Source organism: Dermacentor andersoni, chromosome 5, assembly GCF_023375885.2.
Source record: "Dermacentor andersoni chromosome 5, qqDerAnde1_hic_scaffold, whole genome shotgun sequence".
Lineage (NCBI taxonomy): Eukaryota > Metazoa > Arthropoda > Arachnida > Ixodida > Ixodidae > Dermacentor > Dermacentor andersoni.
This window is the reverse complement of record NC_092818.1, coordinates 125,905,546-125,931,502: the sequence shown is the minus strand read 5'-3', so window position 1 is coordinate 125,931,502 and position 25,957 is coordinate 125,905,546. Positions and strand designations below refer to the sequence as shown.

Sequence of the window (25,957 nt, the reverse complement as noted above, 5' to 3'; positions counted from 1 at the left end):
TATTCTTGACAATGAGACAAATGACGCCCTGATTTCTAAAAGCTATCATCGTTCTTTGGTGTTCCTTGTCCCTTGTTCGTGCCAAGGTTGACGACTGGGCGTGTTGGTATAGCATATTAGAGGTTGGATTGCGCAACATTTTTACGAGACACACAGAAGAGACACACACCACAGAGCGCTACTTGCAACTATCGTTTTATTCCCTTGTCAGTGGAATAAATACAGGAAGATACTCAGGGGGGAGGGCGGTAGGGACCAAAAATTAAACAAGAAACAAAAATAGTTTTGACGAACATTGCCATCTACCAATGCCAAGCCGGCTTTGTCACGTGATCGTTTTTGATGCACTCGACATCACACAAAAAGACCAGGATACGAAAAGACCAGGATACGAAAATCTAATTGATAGATACCACCGCGTTCTCCTTTCAAGAATCGATTCCTGCGCGCAGGCATCTGTCCGCGTGCCTGCTTCTCCAGCTGTTGCAGGGCGCCACGTGCGCACATCTCTTCTTCTTACGAGGCATCCAGGCCATGGAAGGCCAGGTGAAAGACGTGCCAGCAGTGCTTGCCGCTGTCATCATGGCGGCCATGCACGTGTCCTTCGCAGTGCTGTTCACCTCTCTGACGCGCCCGACGGGTCGGCGTCAGCTGCTGTGCGTATCGGCTCTGCTCGAGGTCTTTTGCTTCGCCGCCTTTCCACCTTTCGAACATCTCGCTTTCGGGTACGTGGCGTATCGGGAGAAAAATAAATCATGATTGGTTAAAGGATGACGAGATACTACATCAGTAAGCAGCAATGAATGAAGATCACTGCGTAGAAGATCACTGCGTAGAAATGTTTTAAGACTGTGGACAGCCTGTGGACAATGGACAGCCTCGAAGGCACCCGCTTTGAATGTAGCCTACATTATTGTGGCTCTAAATGTAGTGTTCTTTAAAACTTATGGTAGCGCTAAAAAGGACGAACACACGGTGAAAAGACGGCACGACTACGAGGAAACGATACTGACAACGGGGTGCGATCGGAGATGGTTGTTCGGCGCGTTCGTTCGGTTACCGGCGCGCGCGATTGGCCTACACCGCGCTGACGTCGCCAGCCGCGGGGCGAGGCCACGTTTTTGGTGACGTCAAAATGACGGCAGGTCTCTGTCAATCATCCTCCCACCGAGCATTTCGTCTGCTAGGCGCCGAACCCGACGGGAGCTGGGAAGTTTGGAGCGATCATACGGCTTCGCATGGCGCGTCTGGTGGATTGGATTGGATCCAACAGGCGGCTGCGGCATGGCACGTTTGAATCCAATCCATAGTTTAATTCGAGAAAATGGCGCTTCCGTTGGGAACTTAGGTTGTTGCGCTGGCGTTTCTAGAGGAAGGAGGAGAGCGGGTGGCGGTGCGAAACGCGTTTGAAGAAATGGCAGAAAGTGAATTCCGGCGTCGTTTTTGTTTCTCGAAACAAATAATTCGTTGGTTGTACAGAGAAACCGACCCCATCATCGGTGCCAGCGAGCCACTGGAATGTTGCCGCTGCCTCTTGAAAAGTGCGCCACTCTTCCCGTCGTTTCTTTCTTCTTTTTTCTTCTCGCTGTGCGCGACACCACTTAGGGATGACGCAAATAAACTAATAGTTATAAATTGCAGTAGTCATACGTACTACTATTTGAAAACGTGTTTGGCCTTGAGAAGAAAAAATACATTTTCTTTAGATAGAGATTTCATGCATTTGGAAGACGAGAAACATTTCGTTTTGTAGTATATAGTAGACGACAAACGACGGAAGTAAACTTCCGGGGAGGGCACCGCTTCCTGATTGGCTGCTCTCTCCTCACCACTGTCACAAATTTTGCATACTGCAACTTTGTGACGTTGCAGCAACTGAACAGAACGCGTATCGAACAAAATATCTCCGAACGCGCCCCTAGTTTATTTTTGAAAAGTGGTCAAATTTAAGACAAGCACAACACATGCGCACAGCCAAACTGCGCTAGCCTTCTTTTACAAATAATGATATCGCAATCGAGGAAGCAGTCACGGGAAGTCAAATGATAATACCAAGCAGCAAGAAGTTAAATAAATGACCAATAAAAGACAACAATGGACAAAAAGCCATATGTTACGGTTTTACACATCTGTTCAGAAGTGTGTGCTCAGCCGAGTACAAATTTATCGAAACATCGCTGATGCACAGACCCGCCTTTTTTTGTATGTGGAATGCTTCCAGCAACACTCTAGCTTTAGCGCTTGCACTTGTGCCCAGGATCTTTGCTTCTTTAAACCGTGGCACACACTCGCAAACGACCACATGCGAAACTAAATTCGCAAGCTTGTCTTGGTTTGTTAAATTTTCAGTTCCAGTGACTTCTTGCGATATTGCGATATCATTATTTGTAAAAGAAGGCTAGCGCAGTTCGGTTGTGCGAATGTGTTGTGCTTGTCTAAAATTTGAACCCTTCCCAAAAATAAACCAGCTCTCAGTAGCGTTCCGTCGACGTCGTGTCGTCTTTTCACCGTGTGTTCGTTCCTTTTAGCGGTATACCATCAGTTTTAAAGAATGCAACACCAGCTAGCCCAGCACCTCGTTTTATTGAAATTAAATGTAGTGGTTGTCTTAAATACGAGTGATGTTTGGAGTCTGTTTGTTATGAGCCATAATTCCTAAACACCACGCAGTGGAAACCCACCATTGGACAAGGACTCAATAAAGAAGGTACGGGGATCGCTCACGCTAATCCGATTCTCGTTCCTTCTGGGTATCGTTGCCACCTTGTTGTATACTTTTCTAGTGTGGAACCTAAAAGCATGCAAAAAAAAAAAAGAAGGGAGGGAAGAGATCGTCGGAACTTTACTATGCTATACAGCTGCGGCCATGATTGTAGAACCTTTTACTCTTAAACTTGCTATAGGATTTGAAGAAGCAGTCGTGTTTTTAAAGCGAAATATACTTAATTTTCTTTAAATACCGACCTATTTTTGACGGGAACAACAGCAATCTAGGCTCCAGAAAAGCGTCGTGCGCAGACAAGTGTTCCTAGTGTAAGCGCTGAAAGCGCTGTTAGAAAAATACAGTTGACCGATATTGAGTGGTCAGCGCTGTCACTTGGTGCTATGGCTGAGATTTCGTGGCACTCTCGCGCCTTCGAATCTCAAAAGAACTGGCAGAATGATTTGCCTGAATGTAAAATATTACGGGGCCGATATTTCAGCGGGCTTACCACGGCCCGGACGAGGTACTCGCGATTCTTTCGCATTGCCTTGGAGACATTAGGCAAAGGCTGCGGCAGTTAATATTTAGTCGCGGTGGCACCGCCACTGCCATCACCATCCTGTTCTGTCGATTGTTCACGGATTGCATGACTGTCTTTGTGCTATTAACTAGCATTCTGCTTTAGCGAACGATACGACACACGGTAGATATTGTCTTAGCGGAACTTGTTCTCGGGCTAGCGGTTCATACTTAAAGCAATGACCGCATCGTTAAAAAGACAGACAGAAGAAAAAAGAAACGCAGTTATTGCTTTAGACGGTCCGTTATTAATAGAAAGGAGCAAAACGCAATACGCGCGTTGTATTTTACATGTTGCGTAGTTAATGACCATCTGCAACATGTGAGCGGACCAGACCAGGCAAGGAGTTCACTTGTCTTCTTTCATTTGACCTCGCGTGCAAATATTTATCGTTCGAAACAAAGAAAAAAAGAGAGATTTGAAACGATCCGCCTCTTTTGAGAGAAGAAGCGATTGATATTCTCGCTGTTCTTGGCGCCGTGGTCGCAGTCAGTGGTCGACGGCGGGGCCTCCGGGTGAGACCAACTGGAGCTCCGTCTACTCGGTCAACATTCTCGTGCTGAGCTATTCGGTGGGCCTCTGCCACCTGCCGCCGCTGCTAACGGCCGAACTCTGTTCGGGACCTTCCTGGCTGCGATACCTGGGCGCGTCATCAGTCTGGGCCACTCGGTGGCTTCTCGCCTTCCTCCTGGTTCGTTTCAACGACCAGTTCCAGACGCTGATGCGCCTGCGGAACGCGCACATCTATGCCGCCCTGGTGTTGGCCTTGCTCGCCCTTGCTTTGCTATTCCTGCTGCCCGAGACTGAGGGTCGGACGCTGGCGGCCATCGAGCGGGAAGAATGAGCCGCGCGAGCAGGGTCCTGTTTGGTGTTGTTTGGTCGCCATTATCGCCGAAGACAGCTGCGCACATTAGTATTGGTTGCCAATTATCGTTCAATCAACTTGTGGCTGTTACTGTTTCCTTTTTTGGATTTTTACGTATACAATCTATGCAAGTGCATGCGAAAATGTGCTTTCTTGCAGCTAGTACCTGATGTACTTTTTTCCACGTGACCTACGTAAAATGCCTTGCTGCGGAATTTACGAAACATTTCGAAGAGAACCAGGTAGACTACGCCTGTCAGGTGGTTAACACATGTCTCGAAGCAATATGTATACCTCGCGTGATGGACTATGACAAATTATTACGCAGTGAGTCGTCTCGAAACTTAACAGACGCGAGGCACCGCGATGTGCTAGTGTTTGAATATTTTATAACAGTTTTGTTAATCAGTTGCCGAGTAACTACGCCATCAAAACAACCCTGTCGTCTATGTTGTGCATCAGTTTACGCATTGCGGGCACGGTGTGTACTCTGCTGAACAAGCTGTCAGTAGGACTCGATAGTAGAAACAAATAAGGCGAATATTTGTTGAGAGCCATCGCCCTCACAACTCAAAAAAAAAAAAAAAAAAAAGGAACCGTATTCGCGCCCTATTGGAAGGAGCAGAGTTACTTCGCGGAGCGATAATGCACTGGCCCGCAGAGCAGCCCTTAAGTACTTAGTCATAAGCTGAGCGTGCTTCGTCATGGCGCGCGCTGCCCTAGCTTGGTAACTATTCTTTTTTTTTTCTTTTTAAATTGCACGATGGAGCGATAGCTGCTCGGTGGGCTAGGGTATTATCACTCGGCGAATAAATAAGATGACGGAAAGCAGGGGGCATGCGCATTGTTCAAATAAAGTTGCTCTCTCCACTATTTTCTTGAGAGCCTAGCTTAAGCCACGGCTCGCACGTTGCAGCTCATGTTGAGTGCGATAGTGCTATTGTAAATACTGTTTAGTACTGTTGTATTGTAAATATTGTAATACTGCTGCTCAAAAACGAAGTTGAGATCGATCTAAAGGTAGGCGCATGTGATAATTTATGGGAAAATAAGAGCAATCGCTCTCGGCGTCGATGAATTCTCTGGAGATCTGCAACCACGAGAGAGAGAGAGAGAGAGAGAGCAAGGAGAGCAAAGGCAGGGAGGTCAACCAGACGAGCGTCCGGCTTGCTACCCTACACTGGTGTTAAGGTAAAGGGGGAATAGAAAGAGGAAAACAGAGAGAGAAAGAGTGAACACTAGCTGTGTGTGCCTTTGCCGCCCACCGTGATAGGTGCTGCTTGAATAACGACAGCAAAACATCTGCGAGACAAGTTTTATAGCAGTTGCATGGACTTGACTTTTGGTGTCATGGCGCTTCGTTGTGCTGCCACGAAATTCGCAAAGGGTCACTGGTACACGTGAACAGCGGCTTTTGAGCACTGTAACAGAAAAAAGAACGTTTCTTTCCCGATCTTTCGCAGTGCGAGTGCAACTTTCTGAGTCGAATAGGAGAAGAGAGTTTGACTTGGTACACGAGGCTATAGAGAACGAGAAGGCAAAATCTAACGAATGTAGCAGCCGTCGTCCTCTGGTTCTATCAGAATGAGAGGCATTAAGTTTATGTCTTGGGCTTCCTAAATTTGTCGCTAATATGATATATCAAGAAGCACGCATCCCTTCTCTTCTCATGCAATTTCATGTCCTAACAGTACAAACTTTCGTAAATATATATGAATCACGACAGAGGGGGTCACAATAAGTTTTCATTAATTATTAGGCCTCATTTTTTAACCATCAATGGTATCGCTCATGTTGACCTCGAGTTGTTTTCGTACAACTATTGGACCCAGGAAATGTTCACCTATGCGAGATGGTCTCACTACATTCCTCTGTTCCAGTCACTAAAATAGAATTTGATGATATTCTTCCAAACAATGCTAAACATTTGCCGTATCAATATCTGAATAGTATTTTGGAAGACCACCTTGCACACCTGTATACAAAGACCGTTATAGCAACTGACGCTTCCGTCTGTGAAAAGCACGCAGATGTTGAGGTTGTATCACCACATATAAATTGGTCTTTTTCCATTCGGCTACCTGATTTCACGCCTATCGTTCAGGCGGAATCATTGGCGATTGTCTTAGCTTTGCGCAAGTTACCATCATCCTTGTCACCAGCTGTAATCTTGACTGATTTTCTGTCTGTTCTTCACTAACCACATCCAAATTGTCAGATTCATTAGCAGCTGTCTATTATCTCTTCCCGTGCACTTGCGTCTCGTTCGTTTAGCGTGGGTGTGAGGCCACAAAGGTTTAAGCCTTAAAGAAATATGCAGATGCACTCGCAGTAGCATCCCACGATGGTCCTATAATTCCCATTTTACCAACGTCAGTTTTAATAACTGCAGCGCGATCCAGACAATATACTACTGCAAATAATTTCGCGCAGTCGTCGTTGTCAACATCTGATTTCTCGCATCTCAATGTTCCTTGGAACAACAGATGGTGCTCAACTAGAAAAAATTGAAGTAACTATTACGAGACTACAGTGCCGAGTTCCCCCACTGAACATTTACCTCCACAGATCTGGTGTGGCTATATCACTTTTGTGTCCTTTATGCAATGAGAGTGTATATCTGCAACACTTCTTTTTGATGTGCCGCCGGTTTATTATTCAAAGGAGGATATATTTAGAAGATTCCTTCCAAAACCTCGGCTTGAATTAGACTCTTCCTGTAATTCTTTCCTTTGGGGCTACCGTACTGGGCTACAGCCACAGGAATGTTTGTGAAGCCCTCTGCATCTTTCAGCGTGAGACAAATAAAAATTGCATGCTAGAATTTTTATTAATACTTACTATGCTCACATAACTCTTTAATGAAATACTTAGATAACTAACCATTCATATCTGTAACCGTAGACACCTTATATCTCATTTGCAAGACGCTTTTTTCATTCCACCCTAATTTATTCAAAAGAATATAACAGTTTTTCCACCGCCCGATTTATGGCCAATCCCCCAGAGTGGGTTGTGCCTGTTCACTAGGAAACAAGAACGAGAACAAGCCGTGCCAATGTACAATGTTCTTCCGTCATAGGAGGTCGATGTGGAAGACACAATCATAAATTGTGCATATTAGTGGTCTGTACTGGACAGTGCTTTCGGCAGCAAAAGGAAATGCCACCCATGGCAATCTCCGTCAAGTATCTGTCATGCTCGAATATGCCAGCTGGATCAAATGACGCATTATCAAAATACGCAAAACTCGAAAGAAAAGAAATAAAGTATAGCCAGTTCGACGCAGTGAAAGCTATCAAAACGGCGAAGCTGGTGGTCGTTTTCTCAAGTTTGAACTCGTGTTTAGCGCGATTTTCATGAAAGTCATTTGTCTCGTTGTCGTCGTTTTGCTCGATTCGATCTCCGGTTCTAGGTTGCGCACACTCTTCATTTGCGTGAGATTGTGACCGAGCCGATTCCTCGACTCACGGTCGAGGAATCCTCTCTTGAACCGTCCATCGGCACCTTCCGTGAGAGAAATCTGACGTCTCTGCTCGGCCTCCCACTCTCGAAGTTGGGCGTTAGCTAGCCTCTGCTTTCGCTTGGCGTGGGTTGCCTTCTCTTGAAAGTGGGGGTTCGCTTGCCTTCACCGGCGCCTGGGTCGCGTTTCCCGTTATCGATTCGCCGGTGGTAGCGGCTTCACCCCGGTGACGCTTTGCTTGTGCTTCTCGCTCTCGAAGCTGGGGATTTGCTTGCTTGCTTGTTGGCTTGCTCCTCGCTTGTGGCGTAGTGGATTATGTTGGCCAATCCTAAGCCGGCGGTTAAAGGCTAAGGGAAGGGGAGAGAGAAAACCTAAACGGAAAATTAAATCAGGGTGAAATTTAACGTTGACGTTAATTAAGAAATAGATTTACGTGGCAGATATAGAAATGAAATAAAAATATTTGTAATTATATATTAACAGCAAATTTTGTATTCTTTTTGGATGTTATTAGAATAATTAGAAGACACGAACAGCGATTGAAGGATCTATTCAATTATTTATTTCGAGTTGCGTGCGAGCTCCGGAATTTATTGTGCATTTATTATTGTGCACTTATTGTGCCCGGAGTGAGTGAAGAAACATTATTGCGGGTCCGGCGAGGACGCGAACTCGTCGCGTATCCGGCTAGTCCCACGTCGGGACCGGCAGGTCTAGCCCACTGGCCCGGTCGCGGGCACGCCGGACAGCCAGGATTTGCGTGTCTAGAGCGGGGCTACGCAGGCTACGTGACACTGGACAATGGATGAAGAAAGCTTGACTTAGAACAGTTCCGCTGTTAAAGACGTGAAAAACGCTGCCAATGATGCCATTCTTTCCTTTAGAGGTCTCGTTTCTACCATCTTTATGCTTTTCCTATTGTTATCGTTTTATAATGTGCGCGCTTAATGCCTATTTTCAAAATGCTGGTATGTTGTTCGGTTTCATTTTTTTTAAATGGAATCTATCCAGAGAAACAATCGACCAATATTTGCGAGCTATGCTCAGACATAGCTAACTTAGAACACGTGATCTAACGGTGCCCTGCGTCACGAGACGACGACGGCGTCAGGCCGTCCAAATGGGAGGCTGCCCTAAGCAGCCCCGCTCTTGAAGCACAGCTGTGGGCTGTCCATCGGGCCCTTGACGCAGCAGAGAGGCTCGGCCTTTCTGTACTGCCGTGCGAGAGGCCCGCTACGTGCTAACGCGTGTTCCGAAGGACCAGAATAAAGTTTTGCCACACCATACCATACAACGACAAAAAAAGACGAAGATGAGCATCGTGGCAGCTCACGCGGAAACTGACAGCTTACTCCCGGAGAAGGATAAGAAGAAGAAGAAGTAGAAGAAGATTTTCTATTCGGTACGGACTGACCATGCCAGGAAAACGCGTCAAGGCGTCATCAAAGAAGAAATCCGATGCGTACGCAAGTAGTCTCCTTATTTACCTCTTGACAGCACCAACTTACCTATATATTCGCTAATGTATTTTTCGTACCGCTCGAGCAAGCCTCGTTACAGTCGAGACGGACCGTTCAACACACCTCCACCCAAGCATGAGTAGTCATTAACGTTCATTTCGCGATAAAATAGCGTTCTGTAGAGAGAGAGAGAGAGAGAGAGAGAGAGAGAGAGAGAGAGAGGGGAAAGTAGCTGTGTCGCAGGCCAACTTTAGTCACCTGTGCTCTGAGTTTACGGTCCAAGAGGTGTTCACCTTCCGTTGTAGATTATTGGCTAAGACGTTACGCCATTGAGCTCGAAGTTGCTTGCTCGATCCTGGCCGTGGTGGCCGCATTTCAGTGGGGGTGAAATGCGAAAACACGTGTGCGCTCTGATTTAGGCGCATGTTACAGAACCCCCACATGTTCGATATCAATGCGGAGTCCCCCATTACAGCGTGCCTCATTATCATATCGGGGCTTTGGCACGCGATACAACAAAATTTAATTAAATTTAGGAGGTACCGTGTTCGAGCTGTGCGACGTTTCCTAATTTGTACATCGCCAATTGTTTTTTTTTCTCGAGACAGAATTCACGCACAACGACTTCACGCCATTCTGCTCAATAGCCGAATAAATAGTGCTGGTCTCGCGTACGAGGTGGAAGGCTCTTTGAGCACGATTACAGCACTGGCAACGAAGTGGCGATAACAGCTTCACGGCTGTAGATTACGCAACATGGCAAGCATGGAAGGAAAAATACCAACTTTGTTATTCAGCTTCCTGAAGGAGAACTGTTCAAGCGCGTAAAAGTAGTAACTTCCGACAGCTGACCTGTCTTCGGAAGTGGAAAGCGCAGCGCAGAAACAGTGTACTAGAATATCTTACAGTGGGCTCGAGCGGAGGCGCGTCCAATTGGGCATCGCGTACCTGCTTTGGAAGAAAGTAGCGGTGGCGATGTCGTCCTTCGCACTTGAAGCGAGTGTGCGCCGCTTCTGCTTCTGCACGTGGTTTGTCGTTGCTGTCGTCGCGGAGCGTTGCTTCTTTCGTGCCTTTTCCGGCGTCAGTATTTACGATGCCGCCCAAGCGGCGGTTAAACCACTCTTACGCGCCAGGCTGCGCAACTGGCTACGCATATCACTGACTGCAGCAGAAGCTCCAGTCAGTGATATGCCTGAACAAGGACATGGCTGTAACCTCCAAAGAAGTGACTCGAGACTGGCATATCATGCGGCTGGTTACGTGGCAAGGAAGTGTGTTTTAAAGTCTAAGTGCCTTGTCTGCACAAATGAGCTATTACTCCCTGCCTCGGGAGGGAAGATGTTGAATGCAGCGGTGTTCACAAGCGCCTGTGACTTCGGTGGCTTGCTCTATCCCTCGGTGACACTGTTCGAGTTCATTAGTAGCCTCGAGGGCATATATTTACAGGCTGTTTCAGCTCCAAGAAGCTGCACCAAGACAGCATCATGGATTTGCTGGCTGTCATACATAGCAAAGAAGTCGCAGCTATTGGATGTAAGGAACACAGAAAAACTCTGACAGCTAACATGATCAGATTTTATACAGCAACCAGGATGCACTTTTATATTAAAGGGTTAAACAAGTCTCGTGATGCAGCGCGCAGAAAGTCACACCAACACTTGAAGCTTAGTCGCATGTGAGGGTAACGATACCAAGTCGTTCGACAGTAGTTAATTGAAAAGTGATCATATTGCGTAAATAAATGTGCACTGGTGTGGTACACGACAACTTGGTTCTTTATTCTTCGTAACTCTGCCAGCCATCTGTGCATAACAAGATAGCAGTGATAAATCCATTGCAAATTTCTTGGGATGCAGAAATCTAAAAACGAAGGTATTAAATGGTAATAACATATAATGAAATGTCACCAAGAAGCCTAGAACATCCATCCAATACAACGCACCATATTTCAGCGCGTTACGTTCCAAATCCGGCGCAAAAAGAAAAAAATTAGAACATTGGCATCACTCAGTGTAAATGCCGTAGTGATTTCTGAAGTTTGATACAGAGACAGGATCTAATATGAGTCATCAAGAACAAGCTTCTAATGTCGCAACAAAGCATATTAAAGAAACAATAATGTTAATTGTCATTGCATTTTATCTGTGGCAAACTTCCTTATGTATGCGTTCCTATCTCGGCGTAGGCGATTTCATGTTGAGCATAGGCAGAAAATAATTTTTATGTTGTCACAAAAGGTTCTTGAAAGCGACGAGACGAGCTTAATTAAGGTGCGTAATTTGTGGGAAGTGCACCGTCAGTGGGAAGAGATGTATCATACGAAGAGTACATATTGCAGCCTGCTATCCAGCTCAGCCGCTCGCGAAAATCACGGTAAGCGTTTGCAAATACTCCTTTTACGTTTTGCACGTTCATGAAAAAAACAGTGCAATAGTAAGCCATGGCAAACTGCAACGAATACCATCACGAGATGTGAAGTACTGCGGCTATATATGTCTGCGGCCAGACGATTCCACAACTACAACGCGCGCAAGCGAGACTATTTGAATCTTTCCACATTCATAACGAAGCTGCAAAGAACAGAAACCGGAAGCGAAATATTTGATCCCTTGCTAGCCTCGCATTACTTCGTGGTGACAAACTTAAGCAGCCCAAAACGATGGACGAAGTGGTTTTCCTAGCAGCGTGATGGCCAGCCGACGGCCCGAAAGCTGACGCACTTTCAAGTGCGGTCGACTACAGCGCCGCCGCATCCTTCTTCCGCTTCGGGCCCTCTCAAGGGGAGGCGGTCGGGCCACTAGAAAGTGTTCTAGTTCACTGTAGCGCAGATAAGAGGAACGGAGTTTCATTTTCCTGCTCCATACTACCCAGAAGTCAAATCTTTCGTTGAAATGGTGACGGTTGGAAAGGGTGGCTCAAGGGAGGCTACACACTACAATCTCTCTTGTAATGCCTGGCTAGGATGCAGTTTATATATTGCGGTTTTTGTAGAAAGCACATCGCTTGCAGCTGACAGAAAAACTGGTCATTGCTGACAACGTTTTCGCACCATGACGAAAAACATTGACAAACTACATCAGTTAAAGATGCCCGTTATTGCACTTGCGGACATAGTTTTGGTCTGAGAAAGTCGTGACGCGAAGCCTCTGTTCGTCCGCCCGTAACTGTGCCTATAGCAACAAAATAGAAATGAATTTGGAGACTGTAATACAAATGAATGGAAGGAATAACAGGAGAGGCTCCAATGAAAATAGTTATTCCATACTACCTCAGAATAAATGGAGCCAGAAGATAGGGAATATAATGATTGAGGCACGGGACCAAGCTGTGGCCGAATGACGACAAATGTAAATAGGGCAAGACAGCCTATATCGACAGACAGTAACGAAGACGAAAAAAAGATAGATACATCGCGGCTACGCAGCTCAAGTAAGGTATCGGAGGCGTATTGCTTTGTCAAGGTTGCAAATTATTAAAGTTTGTGCATTGATGCTAAACTTTCCTTTACATTTTCTAGGTATCTTAAACACGGCACAAGCTTTATTCTATGACAGGAAAATCAGCTGCTGGACGCCGATATGTTCCAAGTTCCACATGGTGCTTCATGTGTTCACTTGTTGGATGTGAACCAAGCGTCGCCTTCATTGTTTGAAAATTTGTTCCTGTTTTATACGCCAACTCTTCCTACCCATGAATCTATATCAACTCACTTGGCTTTTTGTTGTTCTGTCGTCACCGGTCGCTTTGGTCACAGGTCCCGGAAAGCTGCGCCGGCCACTTCTACGGCAGCCACGTCGGTCCTGGAGACCACGGCTATGTCCACCACGGGGGACACGGCGGGTTCAAAGGTGACCTCGGCGGCGACGTCAAACATAACGTCGAAGGCACCCTCGACAGCATCGTCGAGCGTTACGTCAAAGGTACCCTCAAAGGGCTCGTCCAAGGAGTCTGCACGGGTGTCGCCCTCGACGGTTGCGCCCAAGGCGTCTTCTGCGTCAGAGGAACCACTTGCGGAACCGGAAGCAGTGTCAGCCAGCAACGCGGCCATGGAGGCATTGCGCAACCTGAAGACGTTGGCGAGAGGCGGCACCCCGGCCTCTTACGTGGACTCCGTCGGCGCTCGAGGCCACTACGTCAGAGCCGTGGTGGCGGCCTGCTTCTGTTCGTGCGCTGCCGGCACCGCGCTGGGCTTCGCCTCGGCGGCCATGCCTTCCATCGAAGACGAGCCCTGGTACCATTTAGAGAAGGTGCCGCCCCAGAACAGATGGGTCGTCGACATTCTCTCGTTCGGTGCCGCCATCGGGGCCATGCTGTCGGGTATTTATTTATTAATTAATTAATTTATTTATTTATTGTGTCCTCAAGGCGTTGCAGCACTGTAGATCGGAGAAGCCATATAAAGAACACCTACAAAGTTTATGAAGAGCACTTTACACAAAACATAATATCACGGAAAGCAACAGCAAAAAGTGTACTTCAAAAGCGCCGAAGACTGAAGTTAGCTCGGCGGCACGTTAAAGATACCCTCCCCTGGTGGTCAAAATTTATCCGGAGTCTCCCACTAAAGCATGCCTTATAATTAAATCGTGGTTTTGGCACGTAAAAGCCCAGAATGCAATTCAACTGAAGTTAACAGGTTTGGATAACATTTACTGATCCACAATGCCTCCCCCTCTCCCACCTCCGCCCCCATACGAGAAGATACTTCGAAACTCATGATGTCTCTCTGACGAAACGACGCTGAAGTTTTGTCATTCATTTTTCCTCCATGTAACCAACAGATTACAGCGAAATGTATGCGGGTTGCCTGCTGCTTTTCAGGACCTTTAACGAGGTACTGAAGACCCACTTTAATAAGAGTTTGGACTTATAATGTGTTCTTTCTAAACTATATTTTTGTTAATTTCGGTGTAAGACAGTGATTACTTGAAAAGAAAACGAACGCCGAAGTGCCATTTCTTCTTACTTCGGGCCGGAACTCCAGCGTTGGTTGGTCAGTGAGGCGTGATGGGTTTTAAAGCATTTCTTTTTGTATTTCGGGTGGGGCAGGGAGGGGTGGGCGAGGGCATTGTGGCGTAGTAAATGTTATCAAAACTTCCTGAGTTCAGTCTTTGGCGCTTGTGGAAAACACTGTTGCTCATTTTTTACCGATTAAAGATAATTAGGCCCCAGAAGACACCTTGTCCTTGAAAAGTCAGGACGACACGGCGGCCTGGTGCGGCAACTCGAAATCAGCGTCGCCCCCCATCCTGTTTCCTTTCTTATTGTTTACAAAATCACGCTGCTTACTCGACTACATACTCACGACTTAATTCGGCATTCATTGTCACTTTCATGGTTCTGATTACGTTTGTTTCACGCTCTAAAACAATAAAGCACCTCGTTGCTGGCAATTTCTGAACGATTCACTTTGAGTAACCGGTTTCGCTGGCGCGCAGGGTTACCGTTGTGGGTGCTGGGCAGCCGGAGGACGCTTCTTCTGTGCGTTCTGGTAGCGGCTGTCTCGTGGGTCGTGCTTGCCACGTCTTTCGATACCGTCACGCTCCTGGCAGCCAGGGCTGCGTGTGGCCTATGGTTGGGCGTCACCAACATCGGCGTCAGCCTGTACGTGGCCGAGGTGGCGCCAACGGAAAAGAGGACCTTCTACGTGGGTCTCGCCGAGGTAGGCATCGGTTGACGCCCAAGGTTAAAATTACAACTCGCTTGACTAACCAGACTCACCACATAGAGGCCGAGAGATCGAAGCACAACGCTGAAAAAAAAAGTATATACCAGGGTGAAATGCCTGCAAAACTGTTAATTTAAAGCCTTCGATGTTCTGGCACGTGAAGGACTTGTTCAGCACTGCAAGAAGAATAACTGATCGTTAAACATTTTTGTGACCGGCCTATTTGCCGTCACCTTATCAATTCACTCAGCGCAAAACTTTGCCTGTAGCTTCGTGCTCGTACCCGTGAGTTCATGTTTGTGCGTGTTCATGTTTGGCACCGTTGTGTGGTTGGAGTGTGGATGACGTGTGCTCCCCTCGTCCTTGTGTTTACCCAAGTTGCCTTGTGCACACTCGTCACGATGCCAGGTCGCTACGAGCATTGGTATTATGGCGAGCTACACCTTGAGCCGTCTCTCGTGGCGGCTGCAAGCGACCATCTGGACCCTGGTGCAATTGCCACCACTTCTGGGCTCGCGGCGGTACCTGGTCGAGAGTCCACGCTGGCTCCTGCTCTGGGGACGTTCGGACGAGGCAGGCGTGGCCGCAGGCCGGCTCTACGGATTGTACATACCTCCAGAGCTGAGGCCGGGACGCCTTCAAGATCCCGACGCCAAACCACCGAGTTCATGCAGAGTGCATATCAGGCTGGTATCAGTGGGCGCCATTGCGTATTCGTTCCATGAATACTGACATCACTTTGTGGGCCGTGAGATAGCCAGCTATTGCATCAGGCTGCTAGCAGTTTGTTCAAATTTGTTTTAAAATTTTGCAACGGTCACGAATTAGGCATTGGTGTCAGCGTGAAGACCGTGATGGAAGGTTACCCGAAACATTCTGTCGCAGATGACAGCAGCAGAAGGGTCGCCGACTTTTACCTAATTGCTGATTGGTATACAACAATTGCCTGAGAGCACACATTAATACACAGCGAACATTATGCCTTACTTCAAGTCTCCATTAAAAAAAGAAAGAAAAGATCGTGATTACTTGTTCCTTTTTTTTAACCAGTATGGTCCTGCGGCATAATCTTTGTGCGGATTACTCAAGATGCCTCAATACACAGATTTAGACAAGATGCCCTCAAGAAGAGTATGTCGATTGGCGTAGCATTTTCAAGCATAAGATAGCGCCAACAGACAAAACAACAAAAACGACGACGACGACGACGACAGCAACAACAACAACAACAACAACGACAAAAAGAGAGTACACGAAGCAATTTGAGCGACAACTTGGAACTAAAGGTGGCTGGTGGCTTTAGTTGCTTGCAAGGTATATAGCGATCATGTTCTTTCGTCCAGTTATTTGTCTTCTGTGTCGGTGCTGTTTATTCTTGACAATGAGACAAATGACGCCCTGATTTCTAAAAGCTATCATCGTTCTTTGGTGTTCCTTGTCCCTTGTTCGTGCCAAGGTTGACGACTGGGCGTGTTGGTATAGCATATTAGAGGTTGGATTGCGCAACATTCTTACGAGACACACAGAAGAGACACACACCACAGAGCGCTACTTGCAACTATCGTTTTATTCCCTTGTCAGTGGAATAAATACAGGAAGATACTCAGGGGGGAGGGCGGTAGGGACCAAAAATTAAACAAGAAACAAAAATAGTTTTGACGAACATTGCCATCTACCAATGCCAAGCCGGCTTTGTCACGTGATCGTTTTTGATGCACTCGACATCACACAAAAAGACCAGGATACGAAAAGACCAGGATACGAAAATCTAATTGATAGATACCACCGCGTTCTCCTTTCAAGAATCGATTCCTGCGCGCAGGCATCTGTCCGCGTGCCTGCTTCTCCAGCTGTTGCAAGGCGCCACGAGCGCACAGCTCTTCTTCTTACGAGGCATCCAGGCTATGGAAGGCCAGGTGAAAGACGTGCCAGCAGTGCTTGCCGCTGTCATCATGGCGGCCATGCACGTGTCCTTCGCAGTGCTGTTCACCTCGCTGACGCGCCCGACGGGTCGGCGTCAGCTGCTGTGCGTATCGGCTCTGCTCGAGGTCTTTTGCTTCGCCGCCTTTCCACCTTTCGAACATCTCGCTTTCGGGTACGTGGCGTATCGGGAGAAAAAGAAATCATGATTGGTTAAAGGATGACGAGAACACCCTCGATACTACATCAGTAAACAGCAATGAATGAAGATCACTGCGTAGAAGATCACTGCGTAAAAATGTTTTAAGACTGTAACCGGTGACAATGGACAGCCTCGAAGGCGCCCGCTGTGAATATAGCCTAGATTATTGTGGCTCTAAATGTAGTGTTCTTTAAAACTTATGGTAGCGCTAAAAAGGACGAACACACGGTGAAAAGACGACACGACTACGAGGAAACGATACTGACAACGGGGTGCGATCGGAGATGGTTGTTCGGCGCGTTCGTTCGGTTACCGGCGCGCGCGATTGGCCTACACCACGCTGACGTCGCCAGCCGCGGGGCGAGGCCACGTTTTTGGTGACGTCAAAATGACGGCAGGTCCCTGTCAATCATCCTCCCACCGAGCATTTCGTCTGCTAGGCGCCGAACCCGACGGGAGCTGGGAAGTTTGGAGCGATCATACGGCTTCGCATGGCGCGTCTGGTGGATTGGATTGGATCCAACAGGCGGCTGCGGCATGGCACGTTTGAATCCAATCCATAGTTTAATTCGAGAAAATGGCGCTTCCGTTGGGAACTTAGGTTGTTGCGCTGGCGTTTCTAGAGGAAGGAGGAGAGCGGGTGGCGGTGCGAAACGCGTTTGAAGAAATGGCAGAAAGTGAATTCCGGCGTCGTTTTTGTTTCTCGAAACAAATAATTCTTTGGTTGTACAGAGAAACAGACCCCATCATCGGTGCCAGCGAGCCACTGGAATGTTGCCGCTGCCTCTTGAAAAGTGCGCCACTCTTCCCGTCGTTTCTTTCTTCTTTTTTCTTCTCGCTGTGCGCGACACCACTTAGGGATGACGCAAAGAAACTAATAGTTATAAATTGCAGTAGTCATACGTACTACTATTTGAAAACGTGTTTGGCCTTGAGAAGAAAAAATACATTTTTTTTAGATAGAGATTTCATGCATTTGGAAGACGAGAAACATTTCGTTTTGTAGTATATAGTAGACGACAAACGACGGAAGTAAACTTCCGGGGAGGGCACCGCTTCCTGATTGGCTGCTCTCTCCTCACCGCTGTCACAAATTTTGCATACTGCAACTTTGTGACGTTGCAGCAACTGAACAGAACGCGTATCGAACAAAATATCTCCGATCGCGCCCCTGGTTTATTTTTGAAAAGTGGTCAAATTTAAGACAAGCACAACACATGCGCACAACCAAACTGCGCTAGCCTTGTTTTACAAATAATGATATCGCAATCGAGCAAGCAGTCACGGGAAGTGAAATGATAATACCAAGCAGCAAGAAGTTAAATAAATGACCAATAAAAGACAACAATGGACAAAAAGCCATATGTTACGGTTTTACACATCTGTTCAGAAGTGTGTGCTCAGCCGAGTACAAATTTATCGAAACATCGCTGATGCACAGACCCGCCTCTTTTTTGTATGTGGAATGCTTCCAGCAACACTCTAGCTTTAGCGCTCGCACTTGTGCCCAGGATCTTTGCTTCTTTAAACCGTGGCACACACTCGCAAACGACCACATGCGAAACTAAATTCGCAAGCTTGTCTTGGTTTGTTAAATTTTCACTTCCAGTGACTGCTTGCGATATTGCGATATCATTATTTGTAAAAGAAGGCTAGCGCAGTTCGGTTGTGCGAATGTGTTGTGCTTGTCTAAAATTTGAACCCTTCCCAAAAATAAACCAGCTGTCAGTAGCGTTCCGTCGACGTCGTGTCGTCTTTTCACCGTGTGTTCGTTCCTTTTAGCGGTATACCATCAGTTTTAAAGAATGCATCACCAGCTAGCCCAGCACCTCGTTTTATTGAAATTAAATGTAGTGGTTGTCTTAAATACGGGTGATGTTTGGAGTCTGTTTGTTATGAGACATAATTCCTAAACACCACGCAGTGAAAACCCACCATTGGACAAGGACTCAATAAAGAAGGTACGGGGATCGCTCACGCTAATCCGATTCTCGTTCCTTCTGGGTATCGTTGCCACCTTGTTGTATACTTTTCTAGTGTGGAACCTAAAAGCATGCAAAAAAAAAAAGAAGAGAGGGAAGAGATCGTCGGAACTTCACTATGCTATACAGCTGCGGCCATGATTGTAGAACCTTTTACTCTTAAACTTGCTATAGGATTTGAAGAAGCAGTCGTGTTTTTAAAGCGAAATATACTTAATTTTCTTTAAATACCGACTTATTTTTGACGGGAACAACAGCAATCTAGGCTCCAGAAAAGCGTCGTGCGCAGAGAAGTGTTCCTAGTGTAAGCGCTGAAAGCGCTGTTAGAAAAATACAGTTGACCGATATTGAGTGGTCAGCGCTGTCACTTGGTGCTATGGCTGAGATTTCGTGGCACTCTCGCGCCTTCGAATCTCAAAAGAACTGGCAGAATGATTTGCCTGAATGTAAAATATTACGGGGCCGATATTTCAGCGGGCTTACCACGGCCCGGACGAGGTACTCGCGATTCTTTCGCATTGCCTTGGAGACATTAGGCAAAGGCTGCGGCAGTTAATATTTAGTCGCGGTGGCACCGCCACTGCCATCACCATCCTGTTCTGTCGATTGTTCACGGATTGCATGACTGTCTTTGTGCTATTAACTAGCATTCTGCTTTAGCGAACGATACGACACACGGTAGATATTGTCTTAGCGGAACTTGTTCTCGGGCTAGCGGTTCATACTTAAAGTAATGAGCGCATCGTTAAAAAGACAGACAGAAGAAAGAAAAACGCAGTTATTGCTTTAGACGGTCCGTTATTAATAGAAAGGAGCAAAACGCAATACGCGGGTTGTATTTTACATGTTGCGTGGTTAATGACCTTCTGCAAGATATGAGCGGACCAGACCAGGCAAGGAGTTCACTTGTCTTCTTTCATTTGACCTCGCGTGCAAATATTTATCGCTCGAAACAAAGAAAAAAAGAGAGATTTGAAACGATCCGCTTCATTTGAGAGAAGAAGCGATTGATATTCTCGCTGTTCTTGGCGCCGTGGTCGCAGTCAGTGGTCGACGGCGGGGCCTCCGGGTGAGACCAACTGGAGCTCCGTCTACTCGGTCAACATTCTCGTGCTGAGCTATTCGGTGGGCCTCTGCCACCTGCCGCCGCTGCTAACGGCCGAACTCTGTTCGGGACCTTCCTGGCTGCGATACCTGGGCGCGTCATCAGTCTGGGCCACTCGGTGGCTTCTCGCCTTCCTCCTGGTTCGTTTCAACGACCAGTTCCAGACGCTGATGCGCCTGCGGAACGCGCACATCTATGCCGCCCTGGTGTTGGCCTTGCTCGCCCTTGCTTTGCTATTCCTGCTGCCCGAGACTGAGGGTCGGACGCTGGCGGCCATCGAGCGGGAAGAATGAGCCGCGCGAGCAGGGTCCTGTTTGGTGTTGTTTGGTCGCCATTATCGCCGAAGACAGCTGCGCACATTAGTATTGGTTGCCAATTATCGTTCAATCAACTTGTGACTGTTACTGTTTCCTTTTTTGGATTTTTACGTATACAATCTATGCAAGTGCATGCGAAAATGTGCTTTCTTGCAGCTAGTACCTGATGTACTTTTTTCCACGTGACCTACGTAAAAGGCCTTGCTGCGGAATTTACGAAACATTTCGAAGAGAACCAGGTAGACTACGCCTGTCAGGTGGTTAACACATGTCTCGAAGCAATATGTATACCTCGCGTGATGGACTATGACAAATTATTACGCAGTGAGTCGTCTCGAAACTTAACAGACGCGAGGCACCGCGATGTGCTAGTGTTTGAATATTTTATAACAGTTTTGTTAATCAGTTGCCGAGTAACTACGCCATCAAAACAACCCTGTCGTCTATGTTGTGCATCAGTTTACGCATTGCGGGCACGGTGTGTACTCTGCTGAACAAGCTGTCAGTAGGACTCGATAGTAGAAACAAATAAGGCGAATATTTGTTGAGAGCCATCGCCCTCACAACTCAAAAAAAAAGAAAAAAAAAGAAACCGTATTCGCGCCCTATTGGAAGGAGCAGAGTTACTTCGCGGAGCGATAATGCACTGGCCCGCAGAGCAGCCCTTAAGTACTTAGTCATAAGCTGAGCGTGCTTCGTCATGGCGCGCGCTGCCCTAGCTTGGTAACTATTCTTTTTTTTTTTCTTTTTAAATTGCACGATGGAGCGATAGCTGCTCGGTGGGCTAGGGTATTATCACTCGGCGAATAAATAAGATGACGGAAAGCAGGGGGCATGCGCATTGTTCAAATAAAGTTGCTCTCTCCACTATTTTCTTGAGAGCCTAGCTTAAGCCACGGCTCGCACGTTGCAGCTCATGTTGAGTGCGATAGTGCTATTGTAAATACTGTTTAGTACTGTTGTATTGTAAATATTGTAATACTGCTGCTCAAAAACGAAGTTGAGATCGATCTAAAGGTAGGCGCATGTGATAATTTATGGGAAAATAAGAGCAATCGCTCTCGGCGTCGATGAATTCTCTGGAGATCTGCAACCACGAGAGAGAGAGAGAGAGAGAGAGAGAGCAAGGAGAGCAAAGGCAGGGAGGTCAACCAGACGAGCGTCCGGCTTGCTACCCTACACTGGTGTTAAGGTAAAGGGGGAATAAAAAGAGGAAAACAGAGAGAGAGAGAGTGAACACTAGCTGTGTGTGCCTTTGCCGCCCACCGTGATAGGTGCTGCTTGAATAACGACAGCAAAACATCTGCGAGACAAGTTTTATAGCAGTTGCATGGACTTGACTTTTGGTGTCATGGCGCTTCGTTGTGCTGCCACGAAATTCGCAAAGGGTCACTGGTACACGTGAACAGCGGCTTTTGAGCACTGTAACAGAAAAAAGAACGTTTCTTTCCCGATCTTTCGCAGTGCGAGTGCAACTTTCTGAGTCGAATAGGAGAAGAGAGTTTGACTTGGTACACGAGGCTATAGAGAACGAGAAGGCAAAATCTAACGAATGTAGCAGCCGTCGTCCTCTGGTTCTATCAGAATGAGAGGCATTAAGTTTATGTCTTGGGCTTCCTAAATTTGTCGCTAATATGATATATCGAGAAGCACGCATCCCTTCTCTTCTCATGCAATTTCATGTCCTAACAGTACAAACTTTCGTAAATATATATGAATCACGACAGAGGGGGTCACAATAAGTTTTCATTAATTATTAGGCCTCATTTTTTAACCATCAATGGTATCGCTCATGTTGACCTCGAGTTGTTTTCGTACAACTATTGGACCCAGGAAATGTTCACCTATGCGAGATGGTCTCACTACATTCCTCTGTTCCAGTCACTAAAATAGAATTTGATGATATTCTTCCAAACAATGCTAAACATTTGCCGTATCAATATCTGAATAGTATTTTGGAAGACCACCTTGCACACCTGTATGCAAAGACCGTTATAGCAACTGACGCTTCCGTCTGTGAAAAGCACGCAGGTCTTGAGGTTGTATCACCACATATAAATTGGTCTTTTTCCATTCGGCTACCTGATTTCACGCCTATCGTTCAGGCGGAATCATTGGCAATTGTCTTAGCTTTGCGCAAGTTACCATCATCTTTGTCACCAGCTGTAATCTTGACTGATTTTCTGTCTGTTCTTCACTAACCACATCCAAGTTGTCAGATTCATTAGCAGCTGTCTATTATCTCTTCCCGTGCACTTGCGTCTCGTTCGTTTAGCGTGGGTGTGAGGCCACAAAGGTTTAAGCCTTAAAGAAATATGCAGGTGCACTCGCAGTAGCATCCCACGATGGTCCTATAATTCCCATTTTAGCAACGTCAGTTTTAATAACTGCAGCGCGATCCAGAAAATATACTACTGCGAATAACTTCGCGCAGTCATCGTTGTCAACATCTGATTTCTCGCATCTCAATGTTCCTTGGAACAACAGATGGTGCTCAACTAGAAAAAATTGAAGTAACTATTACGAGACTACAGTGCCGAGTTCCCCCACTGAACATTTACCTCCACAGGTCTGGTGTGGCTATATCACTTTTGTGTCCTTTATGCAACGAGAGTGTATATCTGCAACACTTCTTTTTGATGTTCCGCCGGTTTATTATTCAAAGCAGGAGATATTTAGACGAATCCTTCCAAAACCTCGGCTTGAATTTGACTCTTCCTGTAATTCTTTCCTTTGGGGCTACCGTACTGGGCTACAGCCACAGGAACGTTTGTGAAGCCCTCTGCATCTTTCAGCGTGAGACAAATAAAAATTGCATGCTAGAATTTTTATTAATAATTATTATGCTCACATAACTCTTTAATGAAATACTTAGATAATTAACCATTCATATCTGTAACCGTAGACACCTTATATCTCATTTGCAAGACGCTTTTTTCATTCCACCCTAATTTATTCAAAAGAATATAACAGTTTTTCCACCGCCCGATTTATGGCCAATCCCCCAGAGTGGGTTGTGCCTGTTCACTAGGAAACAAGAACGAGAACAAGCCGTGCCAATGTACAATGTTCTTCCGTCATAGGAGGTCGATGTGGAAGACACAATCATAAATGCTGCATATTAGTGGTCTGTACTGGACAGTGCTTTCGGCAGCAAAAGGAAATGCCACCCATGGCAATCTCCGTCAAGTATCTGTCATGCTCGAATATGCCAGCTGGATCAAATGACGCATTATCAAAATACGCAAAACTCGAAAGAAAAGAAATAAAGTATAGCCAGTTCGACGCAGTGAAAGCTATCAAAACGGCGAAGCTGGTGGTCGTTTTCTCAAGTTTGAACTCGTGTTTAGCGCGATTTTCATGAAAGTCATTTGTCTCGTTGTCGTCGTTTTGCTCGATTCGATCTCCGGTTCTAGGTGGCGCACACTCTTCATTTGGGTGAGATTGTGACCGAGCCGATTCCTCGACTCACGGTCGAGGAATCCTCTCTTGAACCGTCCATCGGCACCTTCCGTGAGAGAAATCTGACGTCTCTGCTCGGCCTCCCACTCTCGAAGTTGGGCGTTAGCTAGCCTCTGCTTTCGCTTGGCGTGGGTTGCCTTCTCTTGAAAGTGGGGGTTCGCTTGCCTTCACCGGCGCCTGGGTCGCGCTTCCCGTTATCGATTCGCCGGTGGTAGCGGCTTCACCCCGGTGACGCTTTGCTTGTGCTTCTCGCTCTCGAAGCTGGGGATTTGCTTGCTTGCTTGTTGGCTTGCTCCTCGCTTGTGGCGTAGTGGATTATGTTGGCCAATCCTAAGCCGGCGGGTAAAGGCTAAGGGAAGGGGAGAGAGAAAACCTAAACGGAAAATTAAATCAGGGTGAAATTTAACGTTGACGTTAATTAAGAAATAGATTTACGTGGCAGATATAGAAATGAAATAAAAATATTTGTAATTATATATTAACAGCAAATTTTGTATTCTTTTTGGATGTTATTAGAATAATTAGAAGACACGATCAGCGATTGAAGGATCTATTCAATTATTTATTTCGAGTTGCGTGCGAGCTCCGGAATTTATTGTGCATTTATTATTGTGCACTTATTGTGCCCGGAGTGAGTGAAGAAACTTTATTGCGGGTGCGGCGAACTCGTCGCGTATCCGGCTAGTCCCACGTCGGGACCGGCAGGTCTAGCCCACTGGCCCGGTCGCGGGCACGCCGGACAGCCAGGATTTGCTTGTCTAGAGCGGGGCTACGCAGGCTACGTGACACTGGACAATGGATGAAGAAAGCTTGACTTAGAACAGTTCCGCTGTTAAAGACATGAAAAACGCTGCCAATGATGCCATTCTTTCCTATAGAGGTCTCGTTTCTACCATCTTTATGCTTTTCTTATTGTCATCGTTTTATAATGTGCGCGCTTAATGCCTATTTTCAAAATGCTGGTATGTTGTTCGGTTTCATTTTTTTTAAATGGAATCTATCCAGAGAAACAATCGACCAATATTTGCGAGCTATGCTCAGACATAGCTAACTTAGAACACGTGATCTGGCGGTGCCCAGCGTCACGCGACGAGGACGGCGTCACGCCGTCCAAATGGAAGGCTGCCCTAAGCAGCCCCGCTCTTGAAGCACAGCTGTGGGCTGTCCATCGGGTCCTTGACGCAGCAGGGAGGCTCGGCCTTTCTGTACTGCCGTGCGAGCGGCCCGATACGTGCTAACGCGTGTTCCGAAGGACCAGAATAAAGTTTTGCCACACCATACTATACAACGACAAAAAAAGACGAAGATGAGCATCGTGGCAGCTCACGCGGAAACTGACAGCTTACTCCCGGAGAAGGATAAGCAGAAGAAGAAGTAGAAGAAGATTTTCTATTCGGTACGGACTGACCATGCCAGGAAAACGCGTCAAGGCGTCATCAAAGAAGAAATCCGATGCGTACGCAAGTAGTCTCCTTATTTACCTCTTGACAGCACCAACTTACCTATATATTCGCTAATGTATTTTTCGTACCGCTCGAGCAAGCCTCGTTACAGTCGAGACGGACCGTTCATCACACCTCCACCCAAGCATGAGTAGTCATTAACGTTCATTTCGCGATAAAATAGCGTTCTGTAGAGAGAGAGAGAGAGAGAGAGAGAGAGAGGGAAAGTAGCTGTGTCGCAGGCCAACTTTAGTCACCTGTGCTCTGAGTTTACGGTCCAAGAGGTGTTCACCTTCCATTGTAGATTTTTGGCTAAGACGTTACGCCATTGAGCTCGAAGTTGCTTGCTCGATCCTGGCCGTGGTGGCCGCATTTCAGTGGGGGTGAAATGCGAAAACACGTGTGCGCTCTGATTTAGGCGCACGTTACAGAACCCCCACATGTTCGATATCAATGCGGAGTCCCCCATTACAGCGTGCCTCATTATCATATCGGGGCTTTGGCACGTGATACAACAAAATTTAATTAAATTTAGGAGGTACCGTGTTCGAGCTGTGCGACGTTTCCTAATTTGTACATCGCCAATTGTTTTTTTTTCTCGAGACAGAATTCACGCACAACGACTTCACGCCATTCTGCTCGATAGCCGAATAAATAGTGCTGGTCTCGCGTACGAGGTGGAAGGCTCTTTGAGCACGATTACAGCACTGGCAACGAAGTGGCGATAACAGCTTCACGGCTGTAGATTACGCAACATGGCAAGCCTGGAAGGAAAAACACCAACTTT

At 46.7% G+C, this 25,957-nt stretch overlaps 2 protein-coding genes across 2 annotated transcripts; both read left to right on the top strand.

The window, feature by feature from the left end:
• Nucleotides 1-100: 100 nt before the first annotated feature.
• On the top strand, nucleotides 101-5,256 carry LOC129384782 (solute carrier family 2, facilitated glucose transporter member 8-like). Its single transcript, XM_055070375.2, has 2 exons — nucleotides 101-725; nucleotides 3,774-5,256. The coding sequence occupies exons 1-2, from the start codon at nucleotides 535-537 to the stop codon at nucleotides 4,126-4,128; spliced, it is 546 nt and encodes a 181-aa protein (XP_054926350.1). The 5' UTR covers nucleotides 101-534; the 3' UTR covers nucleotides 4,129-5,256.
• Nucleotides 5,257-16,211: 10,955 nt separating this feature from the next.
• On the top strand, nucleotides 16,212-21,524 carry LOC129384781 (solute carrier family 2, facilitated glucose transporter member 8-like). Its single transcript, XM_055070374.2, has 2 exons — nucleotides 16,212-16,835; nucleotides 19,888-21,524. Exons 1-2 carry the CDS (start codon nucleotides 16,645-16,647, stop codon nucleotides 20,240-20,242), a joined length of 546 nt encoding a protein of 181 aa, XP_054926349.1. The 5' UTR covers nucleotides 16,212-16,644; the 3' UTR covers nucleotides 20,243-21,524.
• The last annotated feature ends 4,433 nt before the right edge of the window (nucleotides 21,525-25,957 follow it).

What these genes read in the sequence shown, in the direction of transcription:
- LOC129384782 (XM_055070375.2), top strand. Translation starts at nt 535, where the DNA reads ATGGAAGGCCAGGTGAAAGACGTGCCAGCAGTGCTTGCCGCTGTCATC. An exon ending in TTCGAACATCTCGCTTTCGG is followed by an intron (nt 726 to 3,773) that starts GTACGTGGCGTA and finishes CCGTGGTCGCAG; the next exon opens with TCAGTGGTCGACGGCGGGGC.
- LOC129384781 (XM_055070374.2), top strand. Translation starts at nt 16,645, where the DNA reads ATGGAAGGCCAGGTGAAAGACGTGCCAGCAGTGCTTGCCGCTGTCATC. An exon ending in TTCGAACATCTCGCTTTCGG is followed by an intron (nt 16,836 to 19,887) that starts GTACGTGGCGTA and finishes CCGTGGTCGCAG; the next exon opens with TCAGTGGTCGACGGCGGGGC.